A 26,938-nucleotide genomic window follows, 5' to 3' on the forward strand; every position below is an offset into this window, starting at 1 on the left:
TTATCATGCAATATCCCACGGGTCACTTGAATTTTTATTGGTATACGCGCTCGCCTACAGGGTCTTGGGTATGCAAAGAAAACTTAAGTCAGTAGTAGGATGTTCCAAGATATTCTGCTAAAAGTGTAACATACCTATTACATCTTAAACCAGAGTAGAAAAGTTAAGTGAGCAATTTAGCAAAGGACCCATGTATCAAAATGATATTGATGCTTAAAGAACTCGATCGAGAGTTTTAAGAGCGACTTTCCGGTAAATACCACTGATAGGTGTGCAAGAGGGAAAAATCGAAATATCCCAAACTTTGTCATATTAAAGCCCTTATGAAACTATGTTAGAAAATACAAGATTCAGTTTCTTGTGATTGATATTTTCCGAAAAAATCATTTTTATGAATTTTCACCTCCGAGAGGCCCCTAAACCACCGAAAATGTGCTTCGCATCCTCGCGTGGTGAATAGAAACGGAATCAAATACCATGACTATTGCGATATAAGATGATTTTATGACCCTTCCTTTATATGAAAACGTTATTGTTATTTGAAAAGATTTCAATGTGAATTACTAATGATTTTTCAAAATTACCCTCCAAAACAGTTTCATCGCGACTATCAATTTTGCAATTTTTCAACGACAAAAAAACCCTTCCTGCTACATGGCTTGTGCAAATGCTATTCCAGAAAAAGAACTATCCTTTTCCTTTTAATTTATAAAATAAAATTCTGGGGCAACTCAAACGGCAAGTTTTAAGAACTGAAAACATCAACGGTGCTTGCATGAAATTTACAACTTTTTAACTTTAAACAAAGTTTGGGAGATTTCGATTTTTCCATCTTGCACACCTACCGTGGTATTTACAGAAAGTCGCTCTTAAGATGTCTTCCGTGTTCTTTTTCTCTTTAGTGAAAAATAAAGTTAGTCGGGCACTCACTTTAAAACTTCTCCATAACCAGTTTTTAATTGCCGCGTTACTTGTTATTCCAATCGATACTTGCTAGCATCCATGAAAAAACAAGTCAGGGGGAACAATTAAGGTCTTGAAAATAGTGAGATAGAACTCTGGCATGGTTTTATACGGGAGTTATTTGCAAGTTTGATTTTTTTCTTCATTCTTTTTAATTCCTAGTTAAGGTTTTTATCTTTTTTATTCTGTGGAAGTTCAATTTTGATCTTTTAATATATATAGTGATAATTTTACTCCATAAATTTATTTTCATTAGGTACTTTTACAGCGCATAACAGTGCTCTCTAGTGTCTCCTTCTATTAATAAAACTGTTACTCATCACTTACTAATCAAGGATAAAAATAGATGAATTCATTTCAAGGCAGTTTGGGGAGATATTCACAACTGTGCAGCGAGGCTGAGAGAGTGATTCAGAAAATTCTAATAATCTGGAGGGCACTAATATTGCTATTGAGCAAAAGACGTAGTGACTGTTGAAAAATGGCGGTTTATCTTGTAACAAGGTAGCAAGGCGTAGTTCGCAGGGGATAGCTTACAGAAACGCGAGCAAAAAAAAATTCGATCCATTAACAATAAAAGTAAACTCCTCGACATTCTTATAAATATTGTAAGGAATAGACAACTTTTTTGAGAGACATGCTTATGCCATCTTCAATCAATGAGTAACAGAACGTGAGTAATTGTACAACAGTCAAGTACATGAATAAAATATTTACAGTATGATGTAATTCAAAAGCGGGTGCTAATTAGAACGTGACACCAAACATCAAAGGTGTGAACCAAAACGTTAGAAAGCTGTTATAATGCTGTAAGTGTTTGTTAAGTTCAGGTTTGACCTTGTTTTTATAAAAAGCTTCTTTGAGTTTTAAATCAGTTGAGTTGTTAGCAGAATCCAGAATACTAAAGCAAGAAAGGGAGTATTTGTTCAGTCTTACAAGAAGGAGATGCGTTGAAATGCTTAGAGATATGAGTATTTATCGCTTTCCGTGTGCTCCTTTATCCTAGCAGAGAAGTGGCGACTAGTTTCGCAAATATAACGGGAATTACATCCCGCACAAGAAAATTGATAAACTACCATGGATTTTAGAGCGTCAGGAGTACGATCTTTAACACTCATAAATGCTTACAATTTTGAAATATATCAGCTACATCTCTTACCCTTTTTCGGGATCTGCTGCTATGGCTAACCATTTACGAGAATGGATCGGAACGCTTTTAGTCCATACATCAGTAGTAGGTGTAGAATCTTTACAAGAAATGGCTCCATCTTAGCATCAGTGTCAAAGAGTGAGGAATAGGATTTCGCAAAGCGTCGAAAACAAATTGGAAATACGGGGCTTTAAACAAGGCCTACTTTGGGACCTTAAGTTGCCTTAGGTCGCCTAAAGTCGCCTTAAGTCACCTTAAGTCGCTTTAAGTCACCTTAAGTTGCCTTAAGTTTCATTGAGTCACTTTTGGTTACGCAATGTTATAAGAGTTCCATTCTTATCCCAATGGACCCCATTCGCACCATTTTAATCCTAAGGATGAGAGGAAGAAGCATGGTGGCTGAATGGATAGTGCACCGGACTCGAAATTAGTCCAGTTTTGATGTCTAGTGTTGGAACATTGCATTCTGTTCTCGGGCAAGATACTGTAAGCTCAAAGTGCCTCACCTTTTCTAGGTGTAAATATGGGTACAGGTTGGCAGGGGGGAGATAACCCTACAATGGACTATGAGTTTAATTATTGTTATTGTGAGGTGCGCAGTGGCTTCCATATATATAGAAACTGCATGTGAAAATAGTCATGCACCTTTCTAGCCCCTATGCTGGCATGGGTAATTCCTACATGAAAGCAATACTAATGTAGGGTTATGATAATGTATACTCTGCCATTTTCTTTCAAAAACAGCTATCTGTTTAAAAAAAATTTGTCTTGTATTTCATAATGAAAAGGTTGATAAAAGGGTGGACCCTGTGTAATATCATCAGGATATAATAATTATTGAATCACATAAAATCTACAGTATCAGATCATCAAGATAAAACGATAGAAAGGTATTCTGGAGAAAGGCTCAATTTCTGCAACTCACTTATACCTTGAGCAGTATAAATAACATTATTAAAGGTCAACTAAACGTAACTGAAGCTAAATTTTATGCACTTATCTTACCCAGAGTAAATTAAAGAATGAAAAAAAGTGGGCCATTTCTCCAGCATAAACCCATCAATCTGTACTAGCTATTTCCCACATGTTATTCGACCAACGCAAAACATCTGAACTTTCTAACTCGACGAACCTACTAAAGGTGTAAATATTTATCTATCTTGAGACTTTGATTGTCTTTTTGTACATTTCACATTCGTCAGTTTGATGATAAACGTACATTAACCACTTCTAAGCCAAGAAAAGTCTTTTACAGCAATCATGGCCGCCAGAAATATTTGATCGCGTAACTTAAGTTTTGTCCCGTGACCAAAGTGCATGTGAGAACAACACGCACGTGAACTTGCTGAAAAGTGTACAGAGTAATAATTAATCTGTGCAAATAAACAAAATCTTAAAAAAGCTTTTAAAAAATTCACTCTGAAAGTACAACTGGGCGACCGCTTCAATGAAATGGACGTACTTGGCGAGAGAAACCCCATAGTGTTCTCCGGGTCCTAACTTGGAAGCATGGAAACTAGTTAGCGGCGCAAAGGCCGCTGGGAGAATTAAATGGCGGAGACTTTAGAGACAGCTTTCAGCTCGGAGAGTTTCGTCGGGACTCGTTAGTGTCTGGACAATGGACAGTTGTAAGGTAACAATGAATGCCTTTAAACCTGTAATACTGCCACCAGGCTAAAAATGACATTTGTTACCAAAGGGAATAAATTGATTTATGCAGCCTGCGCAGCGTTTGACATTATCCCGGTTTGGTTACATCCGGGACTTACAATGGCAGATACTTAAACATCCAAACACGTGATTTCGGGCCTCTTTTAGTTAAGCTTCACTGCAAGGCAAACATATTACGGAGGACCGAGGGGCTTTTAGAAAGAATCCACCTTATCTCCTTTCAGAAGGACTTCAAGAGGGGTGTCCTTTTTATCGTTCAGTTAAGTGGTTGTGTTTACTTGAATTTAGTGCAGTTTATCGCTATAACAAGTCATACAGGCTAATCACATGGCTGCTGGCGAACACCATGTGTACGCATCTAAGATTAGTCTTTCGTTAGTATTTAGATTGTAGGAATAGCGATCGATCCAAACATCACTTGGAAGGCTTCACTTAGACTTGTGCGCCGGTTTTTTCTTTTGGTAGTGTTTCTCGGACAGGGCGGCTTAGAGCAGATAAAACAATTTAGTACGATCCTGAAAACATTCACAGCACCATCTTCATTTTAACTACCTTAGCTGAGATCGGGCGACTTGACTCAGAATAATACAAGCTACCCACGAGTTAGCGAGCTATCTGCTCTCGCTTCACCTTGTCTCGGACGTTAAGACTTAAATCGTATTTTGAAGCTGTACGGAGTCCTGTCCTAAGAAGTATAAAAGAAAACATTAAGCATAACCAAGCAGGCTGAACTCAATAGTCCCCTTAGGGAAACATTCCACTGTGCGGCTCTAGGCAAATTATAGTTGATGCCAACTACTAGCCTTAAACGCGCTCGTTGTAGTACTTTCAATCGGCATGACGTAATATCAGTCAGCTATTTGTGTTGCTCACCGGGACAGCCACAGTGCAATCATTACTATCTGATTTGCCCAGTTGTTGTTACTTTTGTGTGGCCAGGTGTCATCTCCCTAGCTGTGTATGGAAGGGATGTACAGTTCTGGCTTTGTCAGCATGGGTCATAATACTTACTCGGCGGGAGTGTTATTACTCTGTGCCATTCATGTACCATTTGTGCTGTTGCATCTCTTGTATGCCTATAACTGCCTTGTGGTGTTATAGATTTTGTGCCAGATTGTTTTATACTGTCATCTCTCTTCCTTTTATTTTATTTAATGATTTATTTAATGTTTGTTTTCCTTTGGCCTTTTTTAAGGTCACAAGATGACATACCTCCCAGTCTTCTCCCACAGCCACATCCTCCAAGGGGAATGGTGTCACAGATGCGCCAGCCCTCGGTGCCCCTCCTCAAGGTGCGAATCTGTCGACGCCTGTCATCCAAGCCGTTGTGAGTCAAGTCCAGGAACAACTTTCAGGTTACTCAGTTATTCCAACTTCTCCAAATATCTTCTTCGTCTCAACAATGAATTTAGTGACTGTGGGGCTTTGATCACCAACCTTATTTTAGATAACAAGTATCAAGTCATTTTAAAGAATGACAATGGCTCTACTCCATCACTGGTATTAGAGCCTGTTGTTAAATCCAACAAGCTTCCAAATATTTATTTGTGGACGAGCAGTTTTCTTATCTATTTTGGGGGGTGTATACCAGCCACGGTTTCCTTCAGAGGCCCCCACCCTCATAAAGAATAGAGAGATCGTACAAGATTTGGCAAACCGGGGGGCATGATCGGCACTTTTATGACGACAATTTTTGTTATTTGCGGCAGAATCAGCCGTCTGCTTTCCCATGGGGTACTATCCATTGGGAATTGTGGATGCGATCCTAACAATCAGTATCTCGGAAGCTGAATCACCCTGTAAAATCTACCAGGTCCCGCCTTTCGGAATCCAGTTCTGTTCCCAAGGGTTATTGCTTTAAATTCCCTATGGGCATTGACTGTTGAGGCTGTGCCTCTAAATATTCCTGTCCTAAGTGTTAAACTGCACATCGCAAGTGTGTTTGTAATCTCATGGCCAATCAAAACAGACAACAAGACAGAGCCTTCATGCCCAATCCCCCATTACCAAATCCTCCTCTCTCAACACCAGTGAAATTTGAGAGGTTGTTGAATCGATTGACCAGGTATCCCCATTCAACTGTGCCTTTTCTTTTGTCTGGATTTACAAAATGGTTCCCCTTACATTTTGATTTGTTGACGGCTTTTCGTATCAAAATGCTTTTCGTATCAAAATGCTCTTCGTATCAAAATGCTTTTCGTATCAAAATGCTTTTCGTATCATACCAATCCAACCAGATGATTATGGACATCTTGGGTATGCAGTGACGTGACCCACCCCCTTTTACTTTGATCGCTGTATGCCTATGGGTTGTGCAAGCTCATGTAGGACATTTGAAATTTTTAGCACTGCAGTTGAATGGGTTACCCATCGTAAGCAAAAAATGATAGATCATATCATTCATCTGTTGGATTATTTTCTAATTATTGCCCCAGAAAAGCACCTTTGTCAGACTCAGCTAGATTTGTTTATTGGTCTTGGTACAGATGTTAGCATTCCCATAGCACCCGAGAAACCCTGCGGTCCTCTTACTACGTTATTTTGTGAAGGCAGTGAACTAGACTCTGTGTTGCAGGAGGCTCGTTTGCTAAAAAAATACGTAAATGTTCTTCTTTGATTTTAGAATTTTGCATAGGAAGAAGGTCACCCTGTGGGAGATACAATCTTAACGTGCCTTATAAAGGTTGCTTGTCCCCATCGTTTAGGTTCTCTGCCTGACCCTACTAAATCTAAAATGATCAAACTCGCATTGCGGGTTAAAGTAAAATGAGCCCTTCGAGGGACACTCGGTTACCCATTACTTTACCCATACTCTAAAATATCATCTTGGCCTGCGAACACACAAAATCATTCCCGTATAGCAACTCGGGCAATGTATGCTGTTGCTTTCTTTGCGGCCCCTAGGGTTGATGAACTTACTCATCGGGGCTGTCAACGTGGTCAAAATATCATCAATATCAGTGAAATTGCCTTCATGAAAACGAGGGAGGGTACTGTCACCGCATTAAAGATTGTGTTAAGGAACTACAAGCATTGTGACTCTGCAGACCCAGTAGATCTTTTCCTTTATCGAGCGAGACCAATTTGCCTGGTCTATCTTGTGTTAGAGTATATAACTATTTGGGGAAAATTTCCAGGAACTCTTTTCTGTTGGCCAGATGCCTCCCCAATATCTCGATCTTTCTTTGTGACCGCATTAAAGGAAGATCTTCAGTTTTGTGACCTGGATAATTCGCACTGTAACACTCGTAGCTTTTGGCTCGATGCTGCTTCCTGGGAAGCAGCGAAAGGCATGTCGGACACACAGATCAGGGATTTTAGACGCTGGAAATCTGATGCATTTCTGCGATATACACGAACCTCCACAATGGGTTCTCTGTCAGCCTTCCATGCGTAAGTCAGTACCGTTTGCCTATGCTTGCAAGGGGGATACCATACAGACATTGTAGACTTTCCCAAAAATGGCACAGATCTGGTGTGCAGGGGCCACTGGTATCTGTGTTGTGTTTGTCTTTGCATTACAGTGAATGTGGTATATTAGAGTATGAACCACCTGTTAGATTTACTTATAGTAAATCTCCTGAGTATAGTACATTCATATATTGCTTTATTTAACCATGTGTGCGGGGGCCACTTGGTAAATGGTTTCAGCAAATATAGTTCATTACCATACGGAGCTCCACAGTATATTATCGGTGTTCACCGGAAGATATTAGGTAGGGCCTACTTAGGAGCATTTGTGCAGGGGCCAACTGTTTCCTAAAATGGCAAACGTCCTGGGCATAAATTGAATTTGTAATCATACAGTAAGCCGCTGTAAATTAGGAAGGGCTGCTGAGCAGGGGCCAGAAGTTTAGCCTTTTTGGATAGATTTATTTGGTAGTGCCTCCGATCCACTTCTCTAGCCTGTCGGTAGATTAGGTTCATAAAGTGATTTAGTTACCGGTTTGTCAATTCATTCTAAGATGACCTGCTTGAGGGGCGGTTGTGCAAGGGCCAACAGTTTCAGCGGCATGATCATAATTTAATTAGTATTACGATGACATTGGATACTAGCTTTTAGTCTATCAATCCCGCCATTGGCACTAGGCTGGTTTACTTGCCAGTTTAAAACAGTGGAGAAAAACCTTAGCATATGGTTCCCAGTATGGTTTTTTGGAGTGTTTTGTGTAACTGAGACACTAGAACAACAAATTGGTTGGATCCCTGAAAAGAACCGACTAATTTTCGATGCTGTTGGAAAGGCATTCGGGTTGCCAAACTTTCATGCCAAAATTGACGGTGCAAGTAGCAAAAATACGAGAGACAAGTTTACCGAGATAACAATTTTTTAAAATTTGTGACGCTTTGTGAAATAATTGAATGATCAAGCTATTTTTAATTAATCATGTGGAAAATGTATTGATAGCTTTATGCAAATCATGTCTCTTTCCTTAAATTAAAAATGTGTGTCTTTAATTGTGTATAATTTTGATAGGTTTGTTTTATGTTGGGCAGATAACCCATGATGTTTTTCTGGATATTAATTCAATAGCTTTGATTGTATAGTCTAACATGCGTACAATAACTGTTGTGGTAATTCTGCCTAAACATTTTAAGCTCAACTGGTGTCCTGGCTATTTATTCACTAGCTTTGACTTTATAATTTAACAATAACTTTTGTGGTAATTCTGTCTAATTATTTTTAGCTAAATTGGTTTGAAATCTGGATATTTTAGAGTATGGTGACTCATGAGCATACAAAAGTAATCAAATTGACTATGGTGTTTATTGCAAGAGATTTTGTAAATATTTTTAAGGTTTGTGGAGAGACTGTTGCTAACTTTGATTTTATCACTTCAGTCAAAGAAAATGCCTTTAAGTCGCCTTAAAGTGCCTATCACATGCATGTTTTTTTCTCGGTTTTTCTTAGTTTGATGCATATCAAAAACGAATTTAACCATTAATCCGGGCGGAAATGTCTTTAAATCCCGTTTTTAGTTCAAAACACGCGCTATCTGGGAACGAAATTGTCCCCTCTTCCACGCGGCCAGAACGTCACGTGATTATCTTTCGTGACATCAAATTGTGTACAGCCATCGAAACATGGGTGACAGTTCGACAATAAGAGTGATTCTATAATGTACAGAATCAGCAGAGTGAAACCCGCCCAAATGAATGATTGACTCGCCTCTCACCTCCACACGTTCCGCAACTTTGTGTTTTGTGTACGCAGACTTACGTCACCAAGGCCGTGAACTGGGTACCAGACCCCGAGACAATTTTCACTACAAAATAGTACTTTTTAGAACGCAAAAATTCAGGTTTGAAAACGTTTCCGCCGGATTTAAGGTTAGAATCATTTTTTATATGCATCAAGCTAAGAAAAACCGAGAAAAAATTCATGTCAAGTCGCCTTAAGTTTCTTAAATTGCCTAAAGTCGCATTGTTTTTTTCTGCCAATTTCGCCTTAAGTAGCCTTTATTCACAGAACAACACAGCGCAGCAGTTTGTCAAGTTCCAACCGCAGGATTTAACAAGCTTTTTTTGCAACATTGTCACGTTGATAACGTCCAGGATTTCATGGGTCAAAATTCGGCCGGATTTCATTAATCATGTTACTTAAAGATACTGGTTTTTGTACGCAAAAAGTGCACTTTCCTGTGTTCGAATTATTAAGTAAGATTTGCGATTCTTCGTGATAATTTTGGCGATTTGACAATTTGACAGCTTTAGTCTTGTTCATCCAATCAAATTAGGTTGCCCATTCTAACAAGGATTCTGATTAGCTTATTGTAAGTGTGCTCTGTCAGAGTATAGGGGAATCCTTGTTTACAATATTTGCCTCATTAGCATAAGCAATTCAGTTTCTGATGGAGCTAAAAATAAATCAGTTCTGAATATCGAAAGATCAAAGTACGATTTACTCGGCCAATGAATACGAGCCTAATGCATTGAATACTTTTTGTGCAACACGGGTTTAAAAACTCAAAATTTTACATAGAATGTATGAGCTCATTAGTGCTTTTGCCACCCAGAAATTTTGCAGTTTTTGATGGACTATTTCTCCTTGAATATTACACCCAAAGAGCTAAAAATGTCACCATGTACTGAGGTTTTCTAGCTCTTTAGCTGCCTGAAGTCAATTTGTATCTAACATGCTTCCTTCTTTACGCAAAGTCGTATGCAAATGAGCAATAAATGTAAACAATGACGTCAGCATGAATCCGCCCATAGAGCATGTTGACGACACTGTCGTTCGCTTTGAAAATAAAGTTTGTTTGAAAATGGCAAGTAATGCGTGGGGAATTTAACGGATTCTTTATTTTAAAAAAAATAGAGAAGCCTTGACTGTGCTCTGTTCTGTAGTAAAGCACGCAGGAAGCGGCTAGAGCACGAAAGAAGTGTGGAGAAACACTCGACTACTTCTCGTCTTTCTTCCTACACTTCGTTCGGGCTCTAGCCGCTTCCTGCGTGGTTTACTAGAGAAAAGAGCACAGTCAAGGCTTTTCTATTTGTCAAGAATAGTCCTCTTTCAATTCCAAAATGAAGCTCATGGGAAATGGATAAGAATTTGAAAGGAAAGCAGCGATAAAAATCAATCTGTCGTCGTTAGGTATGCAAGGCTAGCTTATTGTATTGATTTCCTGATCGAACACGGTGCTAACTGCTAAATGTGCTTGGAATTACGGAGTTAACATAAGGTGCCTAATTAGATTACGTCGTGACGTAAATGCCAGTGTTGGGATTTTGAAAAAGATTAGCCTGGTTTCATTCCGAGCAGAAATGAAAAGCCATAAACTAATTTTTATATTCTCGAAAACAACACATAATATCATGAACTTTACCTGAACCGATAATGAGCTATACCGCACGGGGAGAATGATAATTAAAAATTTGCTACGAAATGTGATATTTAGCTTGTGAAATATTGATGATTTTGAAAACCGTTCCGTGAGCTCCAAATTAAATGAAATGGTACCGTTTTAGACTTAAAGCATACCTCTATCCTTCCTATATTTATAAAATTGGTACAAGCTTGCTTTCTTTAGCGCTTTTCATGGGCAAAGTTTATATTCCTCTACTCGGGGCATTGATTTCGGCCACTTTACGGCTACCGACGTTCATTTTAGTTTTCGTGAAATTTCTAGGATAAAGAGGCAAGCCTGAAAAAAAAAAAAACCATACCACTTTTCCATGTTCACCATAAAATACGAAGGTTTTCAGTTCTTCGACTATGTACCACATTTTTCGATTATCACTCGATAGATTCACAAAGTCTCCCTACAGTGTTTTATCCTTTGATTTTCTGGACTCGTCGAGAGGAATAGTATACCCAGGACCATTATTATTTCCCCTCACTGGTTAGCATGAAAAGTCAGGTCTTCCGACCACGACGATGCATAACTCTTCCTCTTGAGAATTTGCTGAGTCACTTTCTTGGATGTTGCACACTAAAGAATAATTGAAAACCAAAAAGGCGTTAGATGTAATTTAAGGTGGTTCTGCATAGTTTTTCGGCGCGCGAAGCATGGGTACGAATGGCGCGAGCGCGCGAGTATTTAAAAGAAAAGAAAAAGAGGAGTAAACATGGCGACGAAACTTTTGTCGAGAGTCGCGTTCCACTTGCCGCTATCCTTTTGTCCCTAACAAGTGTTCACCAAAAAACGTCTAGAAATGTGTTTTAAAACACTTTCTTCGTCTCCTCCTGACATGGTTAAACTGAGTAGTCAATTCGCAGTATTTATCGTATTTTTCGACTAGCACGTGCGAAGAAAGCGAAACGTGAGCATGTGCATTACCGTAACTGGGAGAATTTCTATTTTGATGACGTCACGAAAAACAAGGGTCTCAGAATAATCCAAAAGCGCATATCGGGCGCGTTCTAGATACTAATTTTTTTCGAAAATTGGCGCATGGATAGGATTTTTGTTTTTCTCGCTCTTAGAAAAAAATCCTTAAATCTTATAAACACACACACATACAAATGTAACACGCGTTATTAACGAAAATTGCGAATTACCCCGAAAATTATGTACAGATTTTCTTGTAGCTTTATCAGTTGAAACTCTGTTTCCCAAAAACAAAGAAAATTCACCGCGTAGAAACCAAGAAACATCCACTAGAAGTCAGGTAGGTAAAAAAAACAAACCAAGTATTTCTATTAGTAGTTGCCATAGCAACAACTTTTAGGTTCTGAAGGAGTCTTCCATACATAGTCTAAGGCTGTAGGTTTTTATTACTGACCTTCTGCCGAATGCTGTGTGATAAACATTTGTCAAGGGAGAAATTATTTATGCATACATAATATCCAAAGCCTTGTGAAATACTATAAAGAGCCGCCTTAATAAGATTGCGGATGAAAATACAAAAACGATTAGAAATATCTCGGCAGTCTATTTTGGTAGTGTTGGGTAACAGATTAACACCGTTTACTATACATACCTCGCAATTGCACACCATCTCATAAAATCCTTTTACCTTAATTATAATGGAAAGAAAAACGTAAATAGCTTAAAATTAAATTATATTAATTTTTATATCCATTGACATAATTTTGAGAGCGGGCCGTCTTTTTCCGGTTATTGGAAAACCGAATCAGTAAGGCAGGGTCAATTACTGGTAGGGTCAGACACCACTCACAAACATAAAAATATACCTGTATTTATATAAATATAAAGATATAAATATATATAGTAACAATGTAGCAGAAAACGAATGTATATACATACGCACTGTTAATATATATATACGACCCTTCTCGACAATTTGCGAAGTCACTTTCTCGGCTGTTGCATGCTAAGAGCAAAAAAAAGAAAAACAAAGAGGCATTAGATGTAATTCAATAAGATTGGGGATGGAAGTTCAAAAGGGATTGGATAAAGCTAGGCAGTCTATTTTGGTCACATTTTTAATTCAAGAAAAGAGAAATGATTTACATGAAACAATCAATAAATTTTCCACATAATTAATTAATAATAACTTGATTATTTAATTATTTCACAAAGCCTCACAAATTATAAAGTTGTTATCTTGGTAAACTTGTCTCCCATATCTTTGCCACTTGCACTGTCAATTTTGGCATGAATGTTTAGCAAGTCGCATGCCTTTCCAAAGCATCCAAAATTGCGATGTCCCGTTTTCAGGGACGTAACCAATTTGTCATGGTGGCAGTATTACAGTTTTAAAAGCATTCATTGTTACCTCAAAACTTTCCAGAAACTAACGAGTCACGACGAAATTCTCCAAGGTGATAACTGGCTGTAAAGTCTCCGCAATTTTAGTTCTCCCAGCAACCTTTGCGCTGCTAACTAGTTTCCATGCTTTGAAGTTAAGAGCGGGACAACACTGAAGGGTTTCTCTCGCCATGTACGCCCATTTCATTGAGGCGGTCGCCCAGTTAAACTTTCAGAGTGAATTTTTTTACAGCTTTTTTATATATTTTTTTTGCACAGATAAATCAATTATTTATCTGTACACTTTTCAGCAGGCTCGCGTGCGTGTTGTTTTCACATGCACTTTGGTTACGGGACAAAACTGAAGTCACGTGATCAAATATTTCTGACGGCCATGTTTGCTGTAAAAGGCTTTTCTTGGCTTTGAAGTGGTTGCTTCATGCATGTTGATCATCAAAATGACGAAGATGAAATGTACAAAAAGATTATCAAAGTCTCAAGATAGATAAATATTTACGCCAAGAGTATCTTACCCTACAACATAATGCAGTGCCCCAACACTAGACACCAAAACTGGACTACTGTCCAGTCCAGTGCACTAACCATTCAGCCACCATGCCTCCTCCTCTAGTCCTTATGATTAAAGTGGGGCGAATGGGGTCTGTAGCCACGAGAGTTATTATTTATTTTTTTTTCTTATCAGTTCTGTCGTTCGTCTTTGTTAATTGTAATTAGTGTAAATAGTTCTCGTCTCGATAGTTCAGTTCTGTATTTATTAGCTTGTATTTTTTCGTGCTGTCAAAATGTAAATTAAGTTTGTCAGCGTTGTTTCATGCAATCGCCTTTGAGTATTGTGTAGCCTTGTTTAGTCTATTGTTTTAGCCTTTTATCTGCTATATAACATCGTAGTTGTGATTTTCATTCAGTCGTTGTTATTCCGGAGTGCCGTACAGATCTTGTAAGTAGTTACGCTTTCGTTTGTATTTTCCTGTAGTTTCTCGTATTCCTTTCGTTGTATTTTAGTTTCGTTGGGTTTAAGTTCGCATTGTCAATTCTGTATTTTTTCTGTGTGTTATGTACAAGTGAATCGTCGAGATTAAAAAAGGTACGTATTTCAAACTGTAACGGAGTGTCAGTTACAGGGTCAATTGGGATTAGGGTGGAACCCTTAGAACATTGCATAACCAATAGCGACTTAAGGCAACTTAAGGTCCCAGAGTAGGCCTTATGAGCGTGCCAGAGTGATGATATAACTTGGAAAGAAAAAATTAAGGAGAGGGGTAGAAATCACAAGAAAGGATGGAATGTTATCACAAGTGATTCAAATCTCAAAGGAATGCTAAAATAACTTTACTTTGAACGTTTATGATATAGCAGCGATCTACTGTAGGAGCACTTAAAGTACCAGAAACCTCTAAAAGTACCAGACATACCAAAATGAATATTAGAGATTTGAGGAGAAAACCGAGAGGCGTTGCTTACAAAATGCCTTGGTAATACTCTAAGAATTTCCTCTTGGCCCGACTTTGATGTTCTTTGTTTAAAATGGTATTTAGGCTTCTCTGTTTGCAAAGTTCCTATGGTGAAAGCTGATTGAAAAAAAATCCGTGTTAGTTATCTTACTATTGGTGTACATGGTGGATATCAAACCGTTAATTTTGACACAATGGCCGTCATATGAACACAAGACAATTAAGTTCAGGTTGCACACAGCAGAAATGAGTCCTTCGAACGGGGATGCTTCACCACAATTTTTTAAACCCTTACTATTTCACATATCATTTTGAACAAGAATGGAACCCCACTCATATATGAAGTTTGAAAAAACTCCGCATTAGTTTTTAGCCTTGAGTAGTGCGATTTAGTTAATAACTTCATCGACTTGAACAAGCTCCTAACCTTTTAAAAACATGATATATATCTGATGAGGGCATTAACCTCTCTATCCTATCAAAGACCTAATGATAATCTATTTGTCTGTTCCTGACATTCGTACCCTTAAAAATGTGTCTTCCTTCTGATTGGCGCTTCCCCACATGAGCCGATATTTTCCATGTCTGTTTAAATTCACGTTGGTATGACGTTTTCTTCCAGCTCTCATTCCTGCTGCGTGCAACCTGAACTTATTTGTCTCGTGTTGATATGACGGCCCTTGTGTCTGAACTTTGAGGCCTAAGCCTGACGCTGCCAACCAAAAGAGAAATACATGGGGTTAGCCGTGAAAAGACAAAAAAAATTATCGATAGGCATAAGAATTGACATATTTTAGCCATTAGCCATAAGAAATTCTAGCTACGAAACAGCTAAAATCGTTCGACCCCTCCACCCTCAAGCGCTATATAGTCCCTAGAACAGACCAAAGTTCTTCATTTTGTCCTGATATCTTCACAAAATCCCATCAAACGATTACGAAATATTCCTTGTGAGAAGTTATAGGTTAATAACTCGTCGAGTTCCTCCATCTGAAAAACAACTCAAAGGACAAGACTATGAGTAGCAGAAAACTACATGTTACAAATATCTGGAATATTCTTAATCTGAAATTCGCCAATCATAATCAAGAAGATTTCACAACTTCAAGTGATAATGGCAGAGTGGTTTGCATTATTAAAACAGGCTAACGGTGGCAAGCCATAATTCAAACTACTTTAAGATCTTTTAAAAGGCTTAGTGGAAAATTAGCTATAAACACTCAACGTTTTTTAAAATGCCTCTAAAGATCGTTCGAAACCTTTCGTTAAAGATGCCATAATGATGTCTTTTGGGTGCCGCTTCTCGTTTTGTTTCAATCTTGGTAAGGAACATTGGAACGATCACGAGAGTTTTCAATTTCAGGGTTACGCGAAAGCTGAGGTTGACGAAGCCGCCTTTAAATTTCGGTAGACGATAAGCCGGCTTTGGTATCATCGGCTCGCTTTTGAATTACAACACAGTAACGATGAGAAAGTTAAAAAAAACCTCACCGAACAATCATGATTACAACACCCGTTTACCGTTAGTGAGGGAACTAAATGCTTTAAAAAACAAAAGATACTCACCCATAGAATACAGCTTCTCTGAGAAGTAAATTATCCGGAAAAATACGATCTCTTTTCGTTTCCAAATCAGATTTAATGGCAGGATCTTAAGGATATTACTTTAGTTGATGGTAATTCATATTCAAGAAACATATAAGAGATGTTACTTCTTCTTGCTAAAATATTTGGCAGACCAGGAACCCTTTAAAATTAACGGTTTAATATCCACAATGTACACCTATAGTAAGATAGCTTAAACGGATTTTTTTAAAACAGCTTTTCACTATTGCAAACAGAGACGCCCGACTTCCATTTTAAACAGAAAAAACCAAAGGCAAGCCAAGAGGAAATTCTTAGAGTACTATTAGGGAATTTTGTTAGCAACGCCTCTGCGTTTTCTCCTTAAATCTCTAGTATCCATTATTGTATGCCTGAAGTTATTTTAAGACGTTTCTGGTACTTTTTTAGTGCTCCTACTGCAGATTTAACCGCCTCCCGGTTAGCTCAATGGATAGAGCGCTGGACTGTTGTGCGGGAGGTCGAGGGTTCGAGCCCCGGCAGGACCAACAGTCAGGGTCTTAAAATAATTGAGAAGAATTTGCTACCTTTCTATAACATCAAGAAATGGTTAGATATTCTAGTCTTCTCGGAGAGGGACGAATAAATGGAGGTCCCGTCTCCTGCAGGGTTGGGGTAGGAGACGTTAATTTCCCACACACGAGATTACTGTGTGATGGATGTCCTCTCCTGGGGTGGGATTGGTGGGATATAGGGCGCACTTAATTTGGAGCCTCGCTCTGTTGTGCGACCCTCACCACACTCTGGTGAAAGTGATTAAATAGATTCACTGCTAACACTTTATTCAGACTCTGTCTTTGAAGCGGTTTTATAAACGTTCAAGATATAGTTATATTAGCATTCCAGTGAGACTTCAATCAGCTGTGAGGGCATTTGATGCCTTCTTGTGATTTCTACCCCTCTCTCTGATTTTGTCCTTCCGAGTTACATCATCACTCTGGCATGCTTATAATGCGTTTACGCTGCTTTTTCCAAGGTACTCCTGGTACGCCTGAAGCAGCACAATTGCCACCTGGGTCTGCTGCGCATGCGATTTTAAGGTGTTCGTACTGGTATTGTAATTCTCCCTTTGGGCTCCCGAATATTGATTCGTGAAATCCCATCTTGGTTGCTTTACAATCCTTTTTAAATTTGCCGGCTGGATGTTATTTTGAATCATGTTATGGCTAGTCACATTTTGATCTGTTCTGGGAGACGAAAGGTTAAGTTTTTAGCCATTCAATTTCAGTCAATGCACGCGTTAAGAGTCAGTTACCATTGAGTTAAACGTGAGGGTTGTAATTTCTATAACAAGTTTTGGCTTGCAAACCTAATGATGCTCGCATTCTTATCTTTCTTAAAAATCTCCAACTCGGCCACTATGATTCCATTTGGTTTATATTCGAAAACTGTATGTCATTTATTTCCTTTCTATCCATATCAATAACAATTCTTGGTTTCCACACAAAAGATTATCGTATAATTTCATTTATTAAATATTTCAATTCGGCCACTGCATTTCCCTTCCTGGTATCTTTGAAAATTATTATTTTACTGATAGGTCGCAGCTTTTCTGGTTCATACTCTTTCTGTCTCTTCCCTACGTATATATTCAGTTTAGCAATCCGGATGAATATTCGTATTTCTCCTGTTGACTCTCGAAGCCTATTTATCAGATGTCTGCATGGTTTTTTTTCTGAGAATATAAGCAGCTATATATCCCATAGGGCTTTTATTTTCATTTTTATTCAACTTTCGATAAGTCTTCGGAACACGAGTGTTTTTACATTGTTTCGTTGACCCATTTGGGGGGTTTATTGAACCTTCAGGTGTAGGAATAATAGGTCTTGTAGAAACCTTAAATATCTAATTTTATTAGTTGTGTTTCATCTTCCACTGACATACAAAATCATTGTGTTAACAGCCAAATCTCAACAAATCGTTATCTTAATTTTTTTTTTATTCAAATTTTAGGCAGTTGATATGGCCTTATAGCCGTAATATGGTCAAATTTTAACCGCTGACCGTAAAAGCCATTACCCCACTGAGACCCTCAGACCGGTAATATCCTCCCGTGCACTATACAAGCAAAAGTTGTTTACAATAAAATCTCAACCTATTGTTTACCATAATCTTTTTTTTAAATTCAGTTTTCGGGATATTGATATTTTCATATTCTTTTCTTGTTGCTTTAATATATCACGACGGTTGCTTACAGAGTGAAGCATTCCACAGAACGATACAATGAATAAGCAAGAGAGAATCAATGAGGTAAATTAACTGAGCCGTAAAACTGCTAAAAACTTAGCCTTCAGGCGCTAAAATTGACAAATTTTGCTTAGAGTAGACCCTCAAGTAATATCCTGCCATGCACTATCAAACGTTAATAAGCTTAAAATAGCTTGAGACCGTTAAGAGCCTTCACGGTCTGAAATGCACCACCTAATAGACATGTAGTTCAATCAATGATTCATATCTATGAGAATATAAATTTGTGGGATTTAGGTGTTAAAAAAACATAAACAGCTTTTCTTTTGTTCCACAGGAAGGTCGAGAAGAAGAAAATACTCCCAGTAAGAAGAGGAAAGAGGCGATGAAGCTTGCTGGTGTCCTTTGCCTTGTTTTCTGTTTGGTCTGTATCATCGATGGCAAAGACGCAGGTATGTGTACCTAACTTCGTACTTACGCCTTCTTTTATGTTAATATGATCGCCAACATCGAAAATAGTTTTCATTGAAATGGATCCCTTATCCTCATAATTTCTCTAGGTTCTCTGCATTAAAAAAAAAAAAAACACCTTCACAAAACATTTAAATAAATAATCCATTACAATGATTATTTTAAAAACCATTAACTCAGTTTTCCTTTTTTTGGACTCTTTTGTCCCGGTGTGATGACTCAATTCTGCACTTCTTTCCTACTATTTAATATGTTTTATTGTAAAGATTTTAGATAAAACAGTGCAACAATATTTTTTAATAGTTTGAGTCATGTTGTGACCGTAACACAAGGATTTGAATCCTGTGTTTAAGTCTGATTTTTTCTTAATTTTCTTAACTTGCAGCTCACCCACATGAGTCATTTCTAAAAATCCTTTGATGAAAGCTATTGGGAAATAAGTAATCACAGACCGGAAAAAGACGGCTCGCTATCAAAAAATATGTCAATGGATATAAATGCGATTTAATTTTAAACTATTTCCTTATATTTTCCGTTTAGGTGAAAAGATTTTTAGAGATGAAGGGCAATGGCGAGGTATCGCAAACGATGTTATTCTGTTACATAACACGACCAAAATAGACTGCCTAGATATATCCAAACATTTTAGTACTTCCATCCCCAATCTTATTAAATTACATCTAATGCCTCTTTGTTTTTTTTTTTTCTTTCAGCATGCAACAGCCGGGAAAGTAACTTCGCAAATTGTCAAGAAGGGCTGTTATGTGTCGCTAAGGTCGAGGACGGAAAGCATTTCGTTACGTGTTTTGATCCAAATAATACCGGAAATAATGGTGGACCTGGGTATACTATTCCTCGCGACGAGTCCCGTAAATCTAAAGAATAAAACGATAAAATGCTCAAAGAAGTAAAAAATAAAAGTATTTGAAAAATACACAAAGTTTCAATTGTCATTGACCTCTCCATGCTCCGGCCTTCTCTTCAGGCTTTCGTTGCCTTTTCATACGTATTTGGCTCTTTGCCGATATTTAACCCCACCTTTGCTTAAGAGATTGCGTTGAATTTATTACATCAATGTCCTTGATGTTGAGTGAAATGAAAGCGTCACTATTGTGGCCAATTTATCCCACATTAGCACTAGTTATTTTTATCTCCCATCAATCTTGTCAGCAAACTAATGCGATGTCACGCAGAGCTTCGGTCCCGTTTTACTACAGACACGCGGGTTTCGTGATAATTTTGTTTTTTTTTTCTAAGAAGGAAATTTGTGAAGCCGCCGCTTCATAGCAAACGTGCTTTGTGATCTTTTAAGTTTTGAATCTACATTTATCATCACCGAGTTATTCAGTGCATTTGATAGAATTTTCATTACATTTATGCTCTCGTGTTTTGTTTTTCTTTTAGAATAGTCAAAGATGATTGCGATCCAACGGGTTATAAACTCCCATCTTTATTATTTGATGTTACGAGGTTCTATGAAGCATCACAATTTCCCAGCTCAACTTGATAGTTTATGAAACAGAGAAAAAATGTCCATCATTCGAGCTCTGATTTTAATTTTATATTCTCAGATGTTAAGTAAATCATCCATGTGAATGAACTACAAATAAATAGTCGCTTTATATTCGCATTTCAATTGTCATTGCAATTTCTTATCATCAAAGTTATTGAATTTTAACGTCCTTAGCTTCGTGCTGGTGGAAGCTTTATGTTATATTGCGTATTGGAGCAGGCTCCGTTCCCTGGAAAGAGTCTAACAGGACTTGCCTCAATGGCGTGATAAAGAACATCTTGCAATAAAATACTTTCCAGAGATGTAACGAATATTCGCCTTGTTAACTTTTGCACTGCGGTTGGAAAGTTGTTCTCAGTCACCTCACCTGACCATTTGGTAGCACAACAGCCAGCGGCCCACATTGAATTTGGAATTGATGTATATTGCGGGATAAGTACTGCGCCCTCGGACTCCTGGGCTTAACTGAGCCACAGTCGGTGCGTTTATCCCTTGAGCGGCAATTTGGATGTGGAGGAATGGAGTGCGTGTCAACAGGTACAATCGTCCGCCTCTGGTTGTGAATCGCGGAGCGTACGCTGGTATCCTAATCTCAAACTGACACCATTGGCCGTGGTTAAGGTAAGCTTTTGTGGTACAGCATTGGTGTAAACATAAGTGGAACGAACGCTGTCTCTAGTGCTGGAGTAAGTGGCCCCAGGGACAAGGTGGCCTATGTCAGATTGCTGACCTGGGCATATTGCGTCGCTTTCTTGTCGCGTGATACCTCAAGTTAAATAAAAATAAACTGCTAATTAGGTTTATTTTCCAACAGTAGGTATCAGTCAATCGGAAAGACAGAAAGGCGGCAAAGCGGAACGGGAACACATATATATCAACGGACGGACAGACTCACAGACTGATCATGACCAATGTAAATATAGAAGAGCTGACTGAGAAAACAGTCGGACTGCTGGATGGCTAGAAAGACAGACGATTTCGAGTTTTCATTTGTCAGAAAAATCTGGACAGGTCAGGAAACCGTGAAGTCGCCTACCGTCTAGGTCTTTCTCGACATATGAACACTAAGTTAATAAGACAGCAGACAGACAGATGAACAAATGGAGGGACAGACAAACGCTCAGACGGCAGACAGACAAATGGACAGGTAGGTAGACGCACGTAAGGTTAGACAGGTTTTCTCGCATTGCGCAAGCAAAGAATTCGATTGCAGTTAGAGAAAAAAAAAGGGTCGGAATGGCTGGCAAATGTGGATCCAAGTTTATTAGATGAATCCAATGAAGAAAAACAGCTAGACGACAAGGAAATTTCTTCATTTATTGAGGGAAATATAAACAGCAACAGGACAACGCGCCAGTTCCGTTCCGCTTCGCATACTTCTGTCACGCACTCCCCGTAAATAAATATCCGCAAAATTCGCCCCCACTGAAAGAACAATTTGGCGTGTACGGCACAACTCGTTAAGATACTAAGCGATACTGCACAACAAAACGACTAATAAGATATATGTATACAGTCCAAGATAGTTGACCAAATTTAAAAAAAGAAAGCTGTTTCGACCAAATTTCCAAATTTGGCGACTGGTTTGTGAGGATAAATCATGGAATATCATTAAAGTAGCACGACAGTCTTTTTGATTGGCCTGGAGAACTCCACCAATAAAGTGATATGACATCAGTGTATTGCTGTGAAATGATATCATCATTGCCACGACTTCGAATTCATTCAGTATACTGATAACAACGTCGGATTTCTAATGATACAAATCATCATCATGATGCAGCATGTTTTCTCCTTTAACTAAAAGTCAATATTAATCAAGACACTTGAGTGGTGGTTTGTCGTCTTGTTCTTTTGCGCACAATGTTTCCTCTCAGAGATTTACTTAACATCTGAAAATATAAATTAAAATCAGAGCTCGAATGATGGACATTTTTTCTCTGTTTCATAAAATATCAAGTTGAGCTGGGAAATTGTGATGCTTCATAGAACTTCGTAACATCAAATAATAAAGATGGGAGTCTATAACCCGTTGGATCGCAATCATCTTTGACTATTATAAACGAAAAACAAAACACGAGAGCATAAATGTAATGAAATTTCTATCAAATGCACTGAATAACTCGGTGATGATAAATGTAGATTCAAAATTTAAAAGGTCACAAAGCACGTTTGCTATGAAGCGGCGGCTTCACAAATTTTCCTCTTAGTTTAACTTTCTTATTGTTCTTGACCAACCAGCATTCAGTAGTTTCTATATTTGATAACACCAAGACAATAGGGAGCTTAAGCAACCACGACGACGAACGGAGGACGACGACCGGATGTAGCGAGAACGTCACTGCGCAAGCGCGAACCAAGAATCTAGATTTACAGCCATAAAAATTATTCTGACAAAATCACACGGGAAAAAATAGTATTCTTGTGTGAAGCGCGACGACTGATCTGTGCCGATCGCTAACTAACATCGATTAAATTGACAGACTTGCGTCACTTGCTCGCCAAAGGAAGGAGCATCAAAGGTAGAACAAGTCAGGCTAAAGAATGTTGAAAATCAGGCAAGCCTTGGGAAAAATAGGTTTGTTTATACCAGCAACACTTAGAACTGAATTTAAATCTCAAATAACTTCCGTAAAATTTATATTTTAAACTTTTATCATGCGTAAATTATTGTAAATAAAGCTAAAGCTTAATAATTCCTTGGACTTTTGATGTTCAAGAATTGAATAACCCACTCTCGAACTTCCGATAGAGGTGTAAATCTGATCCATGACTGAGAAGAAGGTTTTGGAGGTCTCTGAACGATGTCATTTCTTAAACTGACGAAGCGAGAATAAACAAGATTTTAGACGTCGTCGTCCTTGAGCAACTTCACTGCTTAAGTTTCATTTTCCCGCTAAAGACGACGTCCTCGTTCCAGACCCTCCGTGATTACTTGACGTCGTCGTCGTCCCTTTCGTAGTGGTTGCTTAAGCTCCCTAATAGCAATCAAAGACGGCAAAAAGTTCGTGACGGATTCCTTCATTTTTCACAAGAAGGAGAAATTTTCCAAAACTTTGTCAACTTATAATAAATAGGTGATGAAACCTCCTCGAAACCCAAACAAAAGGGCTGCGTAAGATTTGATGACGAGAGACTGTTCAAGGTATTCCACCGCATAGACAATCCAATAGGATTCTAGTTCACCCACGTCATCCCTTACCATAATGCCGTAAACTTCTTGAAACATGATAACACTTCGCTGAACCCTTTGCGAGGAGAATCTCTTTCAGTTGAGGAATTTCATTATAAGTAAGAAATTAAATCTTCCTGTTGAATATTGCAATTTCACAGAAGTGATGAATTAGGCTTCGAGCAAGAGACTATGTGGCTTCGAGCTATGGATGAAAATTATTTCGCTCAACTGGCATTTAACATTGGGAAATCACCGGTGAAAGCTTTTTAAGAAATCTGTCAAAAGTAACCTATAGAGACATCACTTTTTGAGAACAAGACTGGTGTCTGTTAAAATACTGTTAATGAATAACTGGGTTATTGGTTTTTGACTTATCGTGAGGTCAACATCATTAAATATTAATTTACCAAGTTCTTTTGTGCCTTTATGAACCAAGATGAAGTTTCCTAACCCACATCGTAAATTAATACTTCTTGTGTAGTGTTTTTTTATTTTTATCATTTTCGTTTCACCCTCAATTAAAAGAAAAGCTTTCTATCAGTTATGATTATAGTAAACGGCTGTAAAGTCATCTAAGTGCGAATAAGGAAAATGGATGATCTCGAGAAAGAGAGAGTAGTTTATTTAATATGCGTTCAATCTAAACTGTCGTTCTGCTCCATGATGCACGTAAGCAACAGAGCTTTCCTTGCCCAAGAAACCTTACAGAATACCCGGAAATTACTTGAAATAAACAAGTAGAAGTAGTATTGAAATTTTAGAATGATGGATACCAAGGATCAAGAAACACACAAAGAAAGAGAACGATACGACCAGTGGGCAAATCATCGAAATGCACTCATCTCATGCACTCATGGCAGAGCAAAATGCTTATTAAGTTCAAGGGAACACACGTTGTAAAAAGTCGAACCCATCGTCCGAGTAAGACTGGTATGCAGACGATCCGCTGCCTTTTTATATCGAAAAAACCTACGATTTAAGACAAGTAACAAATACTTTTGAATTTTATACTTCACAGCAAACCTTATGACGAGAATTTTTTGTTTTGTTTTCGTTCTATCCACCCGCTGCTGCTTGAGGAAGCTGTTGGAGATTGTTATTTAAGCAGTTTGCAAGGCCTGGGAAAAGATTGACATCTGGTCCGCCAACGACCCTATGGGTTACATCGGCTGTGAGGATATTTTGCAGCTGTGAAAGGGTTATCTGCTGTGTGAACGGCTGGTTTGCGTCGTTATTTCCAATCACTGCAAAACTCTCTGCCTGGCCATTGGGATCCGCGCAACAACCAGCGGTCCACATCGAATTGGGGATGAATATTGATTGATAACTTTGGACTGGACCTAATTGGTTAACTTGAGGGTGGGTAACTTGCAATTGGTTGTTCCGAACCTGAAGGAACGAGGTGCCAGTTAACAGAAATAGCACTCTATTGTTCGTCACACAGTTGTTTTGAGCGTAGGTCCGTATTCTCCTTTCAAACTGGGACCACTGACCACCGTTAAAAGCTCCCACTTGTGGAACGGCGTTTGTATGTCTGTAGGTTGAACACAAGCGCTCTTCAGAGCTTGAGTAAGTCTCTGCTGGGACTAAGTGACCTCTTTGATACGGTTGATTCTGGTAAATGGCGTCGCTGCCTTGCCTCACTATACCTTAAAGAGTCAAGTTAGATATGTCATTTTATCGTATCGAAATTCAGGTCAGTGGTCGAATCCAGGTCAGTGGTTCGAATCCCGTACAGACCTGATTTTTTTTCAGGTCTGATTTTCGCTATTGCTTAAGTAGCGCTATCTACTGCGAGGATCGTGCATCATATGAAATTCAGCTTCTTGCAATAACATGAATTAACATTATACTTATATATTACATGCATAGATAACAATGTCATGCAGGTAACTTGATTTATCAATGTTACAGTTCTACATTTTATGAACGAACTCTCGATATCCTTTGATTCTGGCAGAATGAGCGATTAAAGCTACATCCTTTCAACGTAAAATGTTTGAGGCACCCTCGGTAACGTAAAGTCAGATCTGCACTGATCATCGGCGATAATGGACCCAAGGAGGATACGGAAGAGGGGGGGGGGGGTATTTCGGGTAAATCTGTATTTCCCAAAAAATTCAGCGTTCTGAATCGTCACGATTTGCACATAGAATCCCACGCCTTTACCTGGTTCTCTCTTCCATCCACTCGCTCCTTGCGCCCGACCAAAATTAATCATTCCGTGATTTAACTTGTACCCAGCATACACCGCAATTCCCAAGGATTCATCGAACATGGTGGCGTAAAAGACATCGTGACTGCCTGCTACTTGTTGGCAGATGTACTTTATGTCATGTAGATTCTTGCGGAGACCTGTTGGCGGTTGGTTATTCAAAAAGAATTGTCTGAAGCAAGCTTGGTAAGGATCGTGAACAGACCTCCGGAATAATTTGATATGGTTGTCCCCCTTTTCAGTGCTGTTTCTCAAGACTGCGCGACCGCCGACACCTGGAGAAGTTAAGTTGAGGCTTGAAGGATCACACTCGTACCAGAAATGAAATATTAACACAATAAATTTTGATGGCTTTAGAGAGCAGCTCTTAGTTGTCAGATATTTTCCACATTATATCGTCTGATGAGCAAACGGGGCACACTAATACCACTAATACTAATGTATCAAATCGCAAATTATTTTCCAGGAATAATGCTCTCTAAAAAGATTCAACAGAAAAAGGTTGTCCGCCGGTATTTTATTTAAAAAGTTTATCCAATCTTCACAATAAACTGGGGAGATGGACTTCAATGATAAAAGCTTTCGTACACGCAGATGCGTTTAATATCATCAATCCAAAATGAACATGGAAAACAATAAAGTAGCTTTTAAATATTTGGTGGGGCTGAATCTTAAATCATATTTTACGCCATTTAATTTTTTGCTCCTCAAGATCATCACCAGTTCGTCAGGTGTAATTTCAAAGCGTCCCACTCGCTAAAAAGAGTCAGTTTTAACCATACACAGGACTGTAGCAAATGAAAAAGAGTTTAATTGTGTGAAGTAAGAGTGCATTTATAACTAAAAAAAACCATCCTAATCAGGCAATATCTGGTTTCTCAGTGATACATCAGTGATTCGAAAGGTTCACTCATCTGTGATTGCTTCTCTTTCCGTTGTAATCACCTTTTCAACAGTGGTAAAGGGAGAACACTATAAACAAAGTGAAACGGCGAGGGCTTTTATCGAAAAATATTGAGTAGTAATGATCCCAACACTCGTTCTTTTAGTCTCATTTACTAACCCCCTGCTCCTACTATTTCATTCATTATTTATCATTACTTAGTTTCTAACTATTGTTGGTGCTAAAAGAGAATTACCTCTTTTGAGGTATCAATTCTAAATTGGAAAATTCATCATGCTCGTGCCCGCCAAATTTATGATATCTCTTTATAAATGGCATTATAAAGGAAATATTGAAATCATATTGCTTACTTTTAGTCTGCATGTGCAATCTGTGAGCTGCGACGATGGTTATCATTACCTCAATAAGAAAGAGTGATGATAAGATATTGGTGACGGAC

At 38.4% G+C, this 26,938-nt stretch overlaps 1 protein-coding gene, 1 long non-coding RNA gene and 1 pseudogene across 2 annotated transcripts; 1 reads left to right on the plus strand and 2 right to left on the minus strand.

The window, feature by feature from the left end:
• The first annotated feature begins 18,516 nt into the window (after positions 1-18,516).
• On the plus strand, positions 18,517-19,632 carry LOC148730356 (uncharacterized). Its single transcript, XR_016001774.1, has 3 exons — positions 18,517-18,673; positions 19,233-19,268; positions 19,406-19,632. It is a non-coding gene; the product is annotated as an uncharacterized LOC148730356 (long non-coding RNA).
• Positions 19,633-20,375: 743 nt separating this feature from the next.
• LOC148730357 (uncharacterized) lies at positions 20,376-23,410 on the minus strand (annotated as a pseudogene).
• Positions 21,503-25,895, minus strand: LOC111324891 (uncharacterized). Its single transcript, XM_088759499.1, has 3 exons — positions 25,550-25,895; positions 24,404-25,029; positions 21,503-22,097 (listed from the first exon to the last, which is right to left on the minus strand). The coding sequence occupies exons 1-2, from the start codon at positions 25,656-25,658 to the stop codon at positions 24,437-24,439; spliced, it is 702 nt and encodes a 233-aa protein (XP_088615625.1). The 5' UTR covers positions 25,659-25,895; the 3' UTR covers positions 21,503-22,097; positions 24,404-24,436.
• Between the last annotated feature and the right edge of the window lie 1,043 nt (positions 25,896-26,938).

Source organism: Stylophora pistillata, chromosome 5, assembly GCF_964205215.1.
Source record: "Stylophora pistillata chromosome 5, jaStyPist1.2, whole genome shotgun sequence".
NCBI lineage: Eukaryota > Metazoa > Cnidaria > Anthozoa > Scleractinia > Pocilloporidae > Stylophora > Stylophora pistillata.